The sequence below is a fragment of the Hippocampus zosterae genome, chromosome 10 (genome assembly GCF_025434085.1).
Source record: "Hippocampus zosterae strain Florida chromosome 10, ASM2543408v3, whole genome shotgun sequence".
NCBI lineage: Eukaryota > Metazoa > Chordata > Actinopteri > Syngnathiformes > Syngnathidae > Hippocampus > Hippocampus zosterae.
The window spans coordinates 13041514-13054217 of NC_067460.1; the positions used below are offsets into that span (position 1 = coordinate 13041514).

General features: G+C 44.2%; 1 protein-coding gene and 1 long non-coding RNA gene across 2 annotated transcripts in view; both read right to left on the minus strand.

Moving 5' to 3' along the window:
* LOC127609061 (uncharacterized) overlaps positions 1–12704 on the minus strand; it is a 57704-nt gene that overhangs the window by 3535 nt on the left and 41465 nt on the right. The window lies entirely within an intron of this gene.
* Positions 7488–11017, minus strand: LOC127609058 (ras-related protein Rap-2b). The gene is made up of 2 exons (XM_052078686.1): positions 10165–11017; positions 7488–8393 (listed from the first exon to the last, which is right to left on the minus strand). The coding sequence occupies exon 1, from the start codon at positions 10755–10757 to the stop codon at positions 10206–10208; it is 552 nt and encodes a 183-aa protein (XP_051934646.1). The 5' UTR covers positions 10758–11017; the 3' UTR covers positions 7488–8393; positions 10165–10205.

Below are 12704 nucleotides of genomic sequence, written 5' to 3' on the forward strand. Positions count from 1 at the left end.
GAGTTTCAAGTAGCTGGAGCTCATTCTCCTTCGTGCCGACTACTGGGTGACAGTCAATCACAGGACATAAAGACATTCATAGATTTTCCCATTCATACGCTTCAGTAGGATCTGATACCAGGCTGCCTGCATGGAAGTCAACAATCACCTGCACCTCTTTATTAATTTCTCACAAAAAATAAAAATAAAAAAATAAGTAAAAAAATAATACTTAATTATTATAGTTCATGTCACAATTTCCATTCGAGCTCTAATTCAGTTTAGGGTGGTCGGGTTTGCAAAAACCAAGACACATTTAATGCATACCTTTAATGCACGGGTGTCAAACTAATTTTTGTCGTGGGCCACATTGTAGTTACGGTTTCCCTTGGGGGGCCGTTATGAATTTTGGGGAAATCATATCAGTGTTTTATCACCTTCACATATTACATACACAACGCACAACAAATGGATGGATTGACACTACTTTTTAAATCAAGAATGACAATTTGAAATTTTGGTTCATACTTTAGTAAGCATCATGGAACTTGACATACTTGATTTGCTTTCGCGGGCCGCATAAAATGATATGACAGGCCAGATCTGGCCCCCGGGCCTTGACTTTGACAACTGTGCTTTGCATTCACCCCCATTGTAACAAGAAGGTGAAAATTGTCTGTCAAGAAATCAATGGACAGTACCCTATTTATCGCCACGCTACAAAAGCCTAATTGTCAGTGGCGGTTCTAAATTAATTTTACTGAGGGGGGCCTGGCTGGGGCCAGGGCTTTTGATAGAAGGGCACATTGAACCCAGGGCGAAAAAGACAAAGATTCCATGCGTCATTTGCATATTTGACAACCCCCTTACAGTGGCTACATCCCAGATCCTGAAATGCACCGTGCATTTCGGTGGAGACAAACGAAGAGATCGGTCACTGAAGGCGTCGACCAAACCATCCCAGACATGAGGATTCTATTCTTCTGTCGCCTGGTCCCAGAATGCTCCCGGCCATTGTAGCGGAGCCACAAGTTAGGGGAGTGTGCCTGTCATTATGTTCCTGAAGAGAGGTTCCCACCAAAGTATCACGCAACGTAGGCCCGTATGCAGTTTTCGCCCCACGATCGTGCGCAATTACGCAAATGGCAGAAACTCATCTGACTCTTCTCTCAATGCACGTATGCGCTAAAGTGGTTACGTATGGCCGTCTGAAGGCAGGCCTTGCGCATGGAGCTTATACTGTACTCAATAAACGACAAGGACTTGTTCCAAACCATAAGTCTTGTGGCGGAGAGTGAAACCACACCCAAACCTCAGGAACTCTGCCAGTCAGTCTGATGCTTGCGCAGAATTTACGACAGACCTAAATGACAGAGTCACTTTTGGGGTGTTTTTTTTTCTTCTTTCAAAAACTTTGTGTGGTTCATTTGAACAGGTGTGAACAGAGCAAACTGGTGTGGACCAAACTAACCGGTCTCGCAGAAAGAGGTGGTCATGGTATGGTTCCAAATGCATTCTAGCGTAGCTCCACACAACCTCCATTCTTTATTTATTTATTTATACCCTAAACATCTTTGTAGCCGGCTCTTGTTTGTATTCTGTGAGGCAGGATGAAGTCACGCGTGCTTGACAAGCTCTGACCATGCTTGAAAGTCAAAATGGTGACATCAGCACATTGGACGGTTGACCGAATAGAGCCGTCTTTTTCGTACGCCTGAACAAGTGTGCTGCTTGCGTCATGCTTTGAAAGTACACTTACCTATTCGCTGGTTTGCGGTACAGTGATCCCTCGCTATTTCGCGGTTTGTTTATCGCGGATTCAGTGCATCGCGGATTTTTTCAAACATATTCATAAAAAAATTATAATAATAATAAATAATTTTCATATACATGGAGTACAGAACTGAACATGTTTTTTGTGTTTTGCATGCGTTTTGCAGCTTCTCGCGGACTGTTTGCGGCCTTTTTTTTCCTGTATACGTTAATTGGTCGCTACTTTGCGGATTTTCGTTCATCGCGGGTGGTTTCGGTCCCCATTAACTGCAATAAACGATGAATTACTGTATCGGGGTTTCTCCAACAAACCTTCTTCTTTACTGACTCAACGATAAGAAAAGAGTGTGGTGTGTTGCCATTTTGGTATGCGGAACCGAACCGAGGAGTGAAAAGGACACTGCATAAAAAAAAAAACACGAACTGATTCAGAGCAGAGAGAGCTCACGACTTGCGTGAAAGCACGCTTCCTTATTATACCTTCACCGCATTCTGCCAAACCGGTCATCATTACAAATGTAGTCGCAAAGTCACCTAACAAAAAGTACTCATCCGCACGCGCATGGCATAAGCAACCGGTCCGGTCTGACTGGATCCTTTGGCCCACTTTCTTTGTTGGGTTTTCTGTGACGATCTCCAAATGGGCATAATTCCAACTGTCGGGATACATCTTGCGACACATCGGCGATAATGAACCGCTCCGTTGCTTTTAGGCTTTCGCAACCTTTGCGATTCTTTCCCTGACGGCTGGACTCGATCAACCGAAATTAAGTGAGCCTATGAATCGATTCAGAAGCAGAGATATCACAGCTACGCAAAACAAGCGAGTCGCATCCGTAAACACCGGCTCCCTTTCCCGTTGCTTCACGGCTACCGGGTGAAAACATGTCCAGGCATTCCGGTGCAAGGAATGCTGGGAATGGGAGGAATTCTGGGGCATTGCCATCTGCGGTGCAGCAAGCTCCACGGGGAGAAGGCCGCTCCCTGACTCGCGGAGGTAAAAAAAGACGGAGCGACAATCAGCTCTTACACACCTGACAGTCGGTCTAAAAAAGTGTTGGCTTCTTTGCGGAAAGTAGCGTGTGAGAAATTCTGAATAGGACAATTTTCTTTGGGGAAAAGATGCACGGGATGTCCACCACCGACCTAGGAATCGGACTTGACGCTGCAGTTGATTGTGCGGAAAATTTTAGTATGCAGCAGGGGTGCCCATTCCGTCGATCGCGATCTCCCGGTAGATCGCGGACTGTTCCCAAGTTGATCGCGAGGGCGAGAGGAGAAAAAAACCCAAACCATTTGTGTGTCTTTGTGCATGTTAGTCATATAGTTTTTTGCGTTAACGTTCACTGCACCCTAATCATCCTATCAGTCTCATTTTCACAAAAAGTATTTAAAAAATAATAATAAAATAAAATAAAGCGGGTACATTTTTAACTTATGATGGCGTGTGACCTGCATCACCGGAAGTTGTTAGTGGTCAGCAGTCTGCAATACCGGCTTGTGATCAGAGCTGTTGCGCTATATCTTTGATCGTTATCATTATTCTCATTTACAAAGAGGCAATTATGCTTCCGGTTGAAAAGACTTGCTGATGGAATACTTGACATCTTGCACTGGAAGTTAAACAACTTTAAAAAGAAGTTAAAAAGAAGAATTCAGCATGACCTCAGCAAATCACACGGGATTTAGACCAATATCCGGAGACCTTTGCAAATCTCCTGAGTGAGCATCAGAAAGGATTAACTCTACTTTTCTGGAAAACTGTGCCTAAAGAGTCAAAAGCAAATTCCGACTTCAAATCGTTATTATGCCTTGGCAAGCTGTGTTTTTGCTGCTCATTGCAATATAGCCAAAGCATCAACAAAGCAACAGTAGTAAAATAAGAATGCACCCATACACACAATCACAATATAGATGTTTTAACTATTAAAATATTTTGTATAACACCTCAATAGTAGTTTTGAGTGTTTTGAAATAGAACCCGTCGTCATCCTTTTGCGCGTGGTCATCACAATGTCAAAGAAGATACAGGATGTGTGGTATGCTAGCTACGTTGCTCATCTTAACTTTGACAAAATACGGCAAGAGCTGTTACCGCGCGCTTGGCATTTCTTTGCTTGTGTATGACCTCACATTAAATAAAAAGAAAGTTGAATAAATTGAATGTTAAAGTTGAATGTTAACAATTATTCGACAGACAACAGTTCACGTTGCACTTCTGCACTCGGAATCTCGTTGACCGCGATGCGCGGGCTAAATCATCTTGTTGTCGCTTAAGATTTAACACAGTTGCTGCCCCGGCACTTTTTTAGGGACTTGATTAGCGAGCATTGAGTAACTTGATAAAAGGAGGCTAATACCGTTAGGAGGAATGCCAGCAAGCTACAGCGAAGGAAAAAAGAAAACCGCAAGCTTGTACACAACACAGCCTCCGAAATAGCACTCTGGCGCTCGGGGAGCAGAGGCAGCCTGTAATTCAGTGAGGAGTCTATATAGTGATTAAGTCTTGTGTAAAAAAAAAATGTTGAACCCACCCACTCATGCTAGCAACACTCCGACTCCAGCAGAAAAGTCCGATTGATCATCATGAGATCAAAAAGCAGTTTTAATGCCACGCTGACAGTAGATATGCGGTCAAAATGGCCGACCCCCTTGACATCACCACCATCGCGGTAGCGAGGTCACGAGGCCATACCCCCCCCTCCCACCACCACCACCAGCAGCCATACCGCATCTCAACTCCCCCTTAACCAAGGCAACCACATCACGTGACCACCTCCGATGACATTTAAAAAAAATAAAATAAACCACTTTGCGATACCTAAGTCAGCAAATACGAGGTTGAAGGCAGGAAGTGACACCCTCCAACAGAGATGAAAAGAAAGAAGAGCTCGCTGCACTGCTGTTTTCTACCAAAGGGCAAATTCTTCAGCTATCAGATGTTTACTCCACGGCCTCTGATTGAAACAGTCAAAAGATGGCGGGGGTGGGGGTCCACGCTCACACACTCTGGTTTATGAGGAGCAATAAACGCTCTTATCAAGCAATAGTTTGAAGTAGAGTTCAATTTCCACCACGTGTGTGTCAGGACGTCATGCAAACATTAGGCTCGCCTTCACTGCGACCGACGGAAAAAAAAAAAAAAGACTGAAGTCATTTAACACAGTAGGACAGGGGTGTAACTCAGTTAGTTACGATTTCCCTTGTAGGGCCGTTATGAATTTTGGGAAACCATATAATTGTTTAATTCCCTACACATATTACATACGCAGCGCACAACAAATTGATGAATAACTAGTTTAAATATCAGAAGTCTACAATAAGGACTGTTATTGTGGATTACCTCTGACAATTTCAAATTATGGTTCAGACTTTAGCAAGCATCATGGAACTTGACATGATTGATTTGCTTTCGCGGGCCACATAAAATGATGTGGCGGGCCAGATCTGGCCCCCGGGCCTTGAGTTTGACACCTGTAAGGTTGGAGTTTACCAAATTATTTTAAACATATTGTCTACTTTCTATACCACTTATTATTACTTTTAGTTGGCTTTCTAAGAGCCTACACTGTGCACACCGCACGATTACTAAGTTCCAACACAAGCAACTCAGGGAAGCTGTTTGGGTTTTGCAACAATGAAAACAAGCAAAATGGCTCCAGGGCCAAACTGTCATGATCGTGGAAAAAAACCCAACACTTTGTTCACTTATGTGTTGCCAAAAAAGCCAAAGATATCGCCACATGTGAAGCGCATCCATTTTAACAGTCTTAACAGATAGTGTGACTTAAAAAACAAAAACAAACGGAAAAAAAAACTGAGCCACAGCCATTGATGCAATGAGCTGTCATGAGGCATGCTGGGGTTTTGCGCAATACGCTGACGGCTTGCACAATGTCATCCGTCCTTCTCTGCCTCACCCAAAAAAAGCGAGGTGTGAAACAGATATCGTGTTCATGCTCCCAATGGTCTGGGTTGTCATTTTTAATGACCGAGCATAAATCGTGAAGATGATTCCTGTCTCGTGCGTCTCATTTTTTTAACATTAACTTGCACGTGTAAAGAAAAACACAGCAAAAAAATGATGTGCAGATCTCGATTTTGGGCGAAGTGCCCCCCCCCCCCCCAACAAAAAGTGCAAACAGGAGTTGACCACTGTAAAATATGAACTACAACAGTTGATCTCAACTTTTATTATTTCTGGTGTGTTTTGCTGAGGTTGCTCCTACTTTTGGAATTACTGTTGTATAAAAAGCCAGGAAGAAACTGTCATTCTCAAATAATTTCATAGGTTCCGCTCTATTGTGGAGTGGAGGTCCTCCATTAATGGCGTCCTCACCTTATAGATGGCGGTGATCAGCTCCGCGGTCGCGTCGGCCAAAGCAAAGACGCCGAGCTTTCGCGGGTGTAACACAACCCGCCGATTCGCATGACTGAAATATCGACACACACGTAAATACAGTACAGATATGGAATTTAATACCTGTCTTGACAGTGCCAATCCAAATTCTGTGTTCTTTGCCTTTTGTGATACAGCTCGGGAATTGGCATGACACGATGAGTCCAAGTATCGTGAAAAAGAGGATCACGGGCAAGAGTGGGTGCATTTTCAAGGTGGCAATCACTCGGGAGACTTCTGTTTTTGCACGGAACGGAAAGTTTCAGCGCAAGTATGATACCGTTGGTCGCCTTATTTCCTGTTATGTTGCACAAACGACAACCGCATCGTTTCCGAGTTGAGGGAGGAAGTATTGTGACTTGTCAGAGCATCGTCAAAGCGGTGTTTATGGATTTGCAAACTAGCCTAGCCGCATGAAGCTAAGCAGAGGAACCGCCTCGGAGTCCAATCATTGTACATTTTGCAATTTGACCAACTATTCGGGGAACAGAAATGACCACATTTGCACATTGTGCTATTATTTATTATTATTTTTTGGTGTTTGGCAATTTTGCCAAAAGGACAAGCCTAGACTAGGGTGATAGGCATCGAAGTCAGCGTACCACCAGATCTCACGTTAACACTCTATAAAGGACTCATATTCCAAAAGACGGGCCGATCGCCTCAACGCCGTTACGCAAAATGTCAGCATGTCGCACGAAACCTCAGCATATTATATGAGAAGTAAGTTTTTTGGGGGTTCTTTTGGGTGAACATTCCCGATCAAGGACTAGTTTCAGCCATGACAGCTGTGTGAGTCAACATGTTTTTTGAAAGCTGTTTCCTGAATTACATTTTAATATACAGCCGGTCTTCAGTTTAATATGTCATCCCAGTTTATATGCAAGTCCCAATGTGAGATAGCTAACCTGCTCTCGGGTAAAATCATAATTACAATAAATATTTGCATTAAAAAAAAAACTTCTACGCCAGAAATATAAAACATTCAAATGGGAGAATAGGAAGGCTTTAACTGAGCCGAACACCACGTAATCTTACGAGATGCACCAAATTAGTTAATTGTGTGACGTTCTTAACCTGGAAAAGTCGTAACCTGGGACCGCCAAAAACTGAGGATCCTGCGTTCTTCTAACGTCCCTGTAACGTAAAAATATTCTAAATAATATTAATTTAGTATTCTAAATTTGACACGACAGATAAGATTATTAATACCTGTCAAATTTGAACATGTTAAAAAAAAGCTTGTTTCTATTTTATTTATTTTTTTAAACAAATTGGGACATGATAAAACCGGAACAAAGAAGCGAACAAAAAAAAAAAGAACACAGCCTGGTGGTTTTGTTTTTTAAAAAAATGCCATCTGTATTAAAAGATTTTTTTTTTTTAAACAGACCGCTCAACGTTAAAAGGCTGGTCCAAAATTGAAATTACAATCAGGATTAGATTGGTCCACACATGTACATCATCATCATCACTTGTCCGACAAAGTCAAACATTGATTGAAGAGGTCCGCAAGTGGTTTGGTGGCATTGTCGTAATGATTCCAGTACCTGTGCGTTTCAACACTGGCTGCAACGCTAAACGCCGTCATCTTACGGGAGGGACCAAAAACAAAATCAATGAAAAGACCCAAACGTAGAGAAGAGCACCATTCCTTGGACAGAACACCTCTGAAGCCACCTTGGGGTGTGTTGGCACTAAACAGGAACAGTTGAAGTGTGTTGAATGAGGGTGACCAAAACAAAAAAACAAAAAAACAAGAAAACAAAAAAAGGCACTGGACACGAGGCGGTGGTCCTCACGTCAAATCTCCTTGTAACCCAGAGAAAAAGACAGTAGTTGCGTTATTCCACCACCAACTTGTTAGACTTTGGAGCAAAAACAAAACCTTAAAAGAACCTCTAAGTTTGTACCCGTCCAAGGATTGAGTATGGTTATGAACAAAATATACTTTAGAGTCTTAATCTCCTTTGAATGTTCACCGCGCCATTTCCTTGAAGGAGAAATATGAGTTCCTTGGTGGGCTGGGACCAGTGCGATCCAACCTCAACTGTGGGCACGGACCGCACCGCAAAGATTCTCCGACCCAGCAGAATTCCTGAAGAGTGGACGGACCCCTCCCCTCTGCCTCAGTTGCTCCCCTCTTCCTCCTCCTCCTCCTCTTGTTTCCCTGCAGCACTCCTCTTCATTTTTCCTCCGAGGCCAGGCTGAGACGCCAACAAGACACACTTGCTGCAACACACTGCCACAAATAACAAAAACAATGGTCACCAATCACGCCAGGACCACAAAGGACTCCAAGGATGCGGGCCAAAACAGGAACTCCGGGAGAAGCTCAGAGAAAGTGAAACAAGCCGATGCAGTGTTGTGTGAGACAAACAACGGCTAAGTTTTTTTTTTTTTTTTTTTTAAAGCTCAGAGTTGCAAGAACTTGTCTCTCCAGTTCTGCAAACGAGTCAGACACTTCCTCAATGCGATCAGAATGAACCCCCGCGCCCCAAAAAAACTAACAAAAGTGTGGCTCAGTCCGGAAGGAGCTGGTTTCAAGACTCCGAGGTCAGAGGTTCGCAGAAAACTGGACCAAAAAGTCACAAGGTCAGGAGGTTGTGCTGCCAGTGTCCCACTGAGCAAGCCACTGGACTCCCCAAGTTACCTTACACGCTCATTATAAAAGTCTTCATTCGTATATTTAGTCGCATGCACATTGGACTCGGTGTACATGGGGTTCTCGGTCTATGACCGAGTTCAGTTTCTATATTAGTGACAGAACCCAAATGATTTAGGTGGAACATTCTACAGTCTGACTAATTACTTAACACAATATCTATTGAAGGACTCTGAATATCAAACAATTAACTGAAAAACCCAAAGCACGTAGTAGGAGCTAAACGTGCCTCCTTGTGCCGCATGATGGCATATCGTCATTCTACTGCGCTAACTAGTTTATTGCGTGACAATCTGAACCGCAAGTCAGAACCGTAAAATATTGAGGACCCCTCCGCCCCGTATTGCGCAAATAAGTGATGGGATTGATTGGTGGGAAGTCGGTCTATTGTGCGGTATTGACAGAGTCTCAAGGTGTTTGACGTCCGTCTTAAGGAGGACATTGTGCCATCAGCTATGACTAATGGGCAGCTTTCAAACAGGAGTTCAGAACTTAGGAGGCATAAATGATATCGAGTCAACCACAAATCGATTTGATTGTTGAATTCATACACAGTCGAGCAAGGACAATATAGCCCAGCCTAACATCAGTTATGGTGGGGGGGGGGGGGGGCCTTTGGCTTACCGTAGTCCTGACATAGAGCGATTCGCGATGTAGTTTGCTGGGGGCTGTAAGAATCGATGGTCTAATGGCACAAGACCATGCTTACCGTTTACCGTTTGAGTTTGTATTTTGGGGTCTAATATCAATAAAGGGAGGCCACAAAATTGTGCATTAGGTGCCAATTTCCTAGTAAATGGCGTTTGCCTATTTCTCATTGGCCAATGGGGCAGTCATGACTGAGCCTTTTGTACTCTGCCGAACAACAAGTGATGCCATGTGACCACAAAAAAAGCGCAGTTCCGTTGAACTAGCTAGCAACAGGTTGTAAAGTTTTACAATGGACCCGCTACGCTTGTGGTTGAACATACGAATCATGACACTGACATTGGTAGGCAAGATGTTATTACTATTTTGAAGACACATCGGGTAGTTTTAGTGTGTGGTAACACAACACATTCACCAAGACGTGAATGAAACTGTTGAGAATACCATCGGACTGTAATCATATGCTGACACGTACAAACGACATGGTTTGCATGTCTAAACGGACCCTCACCAAGAATGTGGTGGTTTCTGTCTTTGCGACCGCCCCACCCTTCCACAAACTTTTCCTTTTAATTTGTCAACCCTATGCGGCCATCAAACAAACAAAGGGCGATAAAAGCATCAGCGTTAACTTATAGGAATGTGAAGTAAATAGTTTTAAAGAGCGCTTCTTAGCAACGTAGCAGTCAACTCGACTTACCATGGCAAAAAATAAAAGCGAGCAAGGAGCCGATGTTTCCTTTACAGAATGACACAAGACGAACAACACTGATCGTCGCCACTCGGCGTGGACGCAAAGTTCATCTGGCGGACTATCTCGGCGAACAGGTCGTCCACCGAAGTCTTGTTCTTGGCCGAGGTCTCCATGAAGGGACAGTTCCATTCGTCCGCCAGCGCCTTGCCCTCGCCGGACGACACTTCCCGTTCGCCCTCCAGGTCTACTTTGTTGCCCACCAAGATCATGGGCACCCTCTCGTACCGTTTCACCCGAATGATCTGGTCCCGCATAGGCTTGATGTCCTGGAAGCTCTGCTGGTTGACCAGGCTGTAGACCAGAATGAAGCCCTGGCCGTTTTTGATGTACAAGTCCCGCATGGAGGCGAACTGCTCAGTGCCGGCGGTGTCCAGGATCTCCAGCACGGACGGCGACGAGTCCACCTCGATCTCCTTCCGGTAAAAATCCTCTATCGTGGGGTCGTACTTTTCGATGAAGGACCCTGTCACGAACTGAACGGTCAGCGCGGATTTGCCGACGCCGCCGGAGCCGAGGACCACCACTTTGTACTCCCTCATGGTTCCCCGAGAGAGCAGCCTCGCTTCGTCGCCGCCAGCAGTTGTATTTGGAGGGAGGGGGCACGCAAGTCGCGGCGTACGGGGCGTGGCTGCGTAACTACCGCCGCTCCGTGTGTGTGTGTGTGTACGTATGTGGCGGGAGGGGGGTAAACACGGTTGTTTCCGAGCCACACTTAGCGCTAATGTCGTGACATGTCGAGTCAGCGATCACACAACAGCCCTGTTTTTGGACTAGCCCCCCTCTCCTCTTCGCTGTTCGTTCAAGTAGACACACCGCGCTGGTCTTCCCCTTACTTTGGTACAGTCATCTGTACGTAACACGCCTGCTACTTCCTGTTAGGACTTTCCCAAATAAAAGCATAGCATCTCCAAATGTGACCGACTATCACATACCATGAACGCTAGTTTGAGTTAATATTACAACTTCCGGCATCACACTTGCTAACGTATTTTAACTTTAGCTACGGCGTCGGGCTTCCTGACTACGCAAGCGTGCGTCTGACGAGACTCAAAACGAACGATTGCCGTCATTTAAAGGTACAGTACGCTCTAACCTCACGAGACCCCCTGTTGCTGCTGCCCCACCTTGAAGTTTCGACATGGTTTACTACTGCTTGACTCACGACATTTTCACCTTCCGTGTTGTCATATGAGGCACTTTACAAACTTGTGAGATTCGACACATAAGCAGTGAGAGGTTCAAAGCCAGTCTCGGCCACTACTACAGGAAGTGACTGCCTTCACCTTTGTGACTTGAAATTTCTCTTCACAAGTCTCCTGTGATACACTCGACACAAAAGTCATCTGTTCATTTAGTTGTTGATGGTCCTAACAACATGATGCGGAAAAATCTTTGAGTAACACTCACAGATATACCTTATTAGAGAAAATTTACTTCTCAGAGACTAATTGGTACAACCGTATGCCATACATGGTGGCCTTTTCACCGTAAAGACACAAAATAACATGAAAACAGTGTGGAGAAAAATTCCATTCAAATCAAATGACCATTATCACTCTCGTGACTGCAGTGTGTGACACAGTAGGCTTTGTTGTCATCTAAAAAATGTTTGGGAATAATGCAACACGGCAGTTGTCTTAATTTCCTCTGCTCATTGAATTGGGCAATATGCACTGTAAGATCAAGATCAAGACCCGGCCGTCGCATGGAAGGTTATTTAGTTATTTATTATTTCACAATCGACTGTCAAGCGTGACGTCGTCGCATTTTCACGTTGGGTAAAGTCGGTTGCGAAACAGCCACACGCTTCCCATCAATGGCGATGAAAAGCCCAGCCGCCATAACTTAGTCACCTCCGGAGAAGGCCGCTGGATCAATAGTGTTTTAATTTGTCCACTAATCAACAACAGAGCACACACGCACACATACAAACTCAAACACACGCATCAGCCGGAATCATGAGTGTGAGTCACCAAGGCGCCAAGATGTTTCACGCATTTCCATACAAGTCACACGCACAAGCACAACTGTTGTTAATGACATTCACGCTGGGTCAAACATTTTGACTGACTAATCAGACCTCTGTGATGTGGATTGGTTATGATCGCGCGCCCCTATCAGGTGGAAGTGGCGCGTATTTTCACGCCACTCCGATAATTAGATAGACTCAACCGTCTGATCGGGTCGCGGCGTTGTCGCACAATTGTGCCAAATGCTTAACAAAGCAAAGAGATGAAAGAATTGTGTCATGGAGACAGACCTTGTTTGACCATTACAGAAATAATCTGTTTTTTTTTTACTTGAAATTTCTCATGAAGGGGTGTAAAAAAGTCATTTGGATCACAGAGTTTCGTTAGAATATATGTTGTTATGCAGCAAATTTAAAGGGTTCAAAACCCAACAAGGCTATTGCTCAGTTTGACCCTAAATGAGAACAAAGTGTATTAAAAAAGGATGTAATGAACCTTTTTTACAATGATTTATTT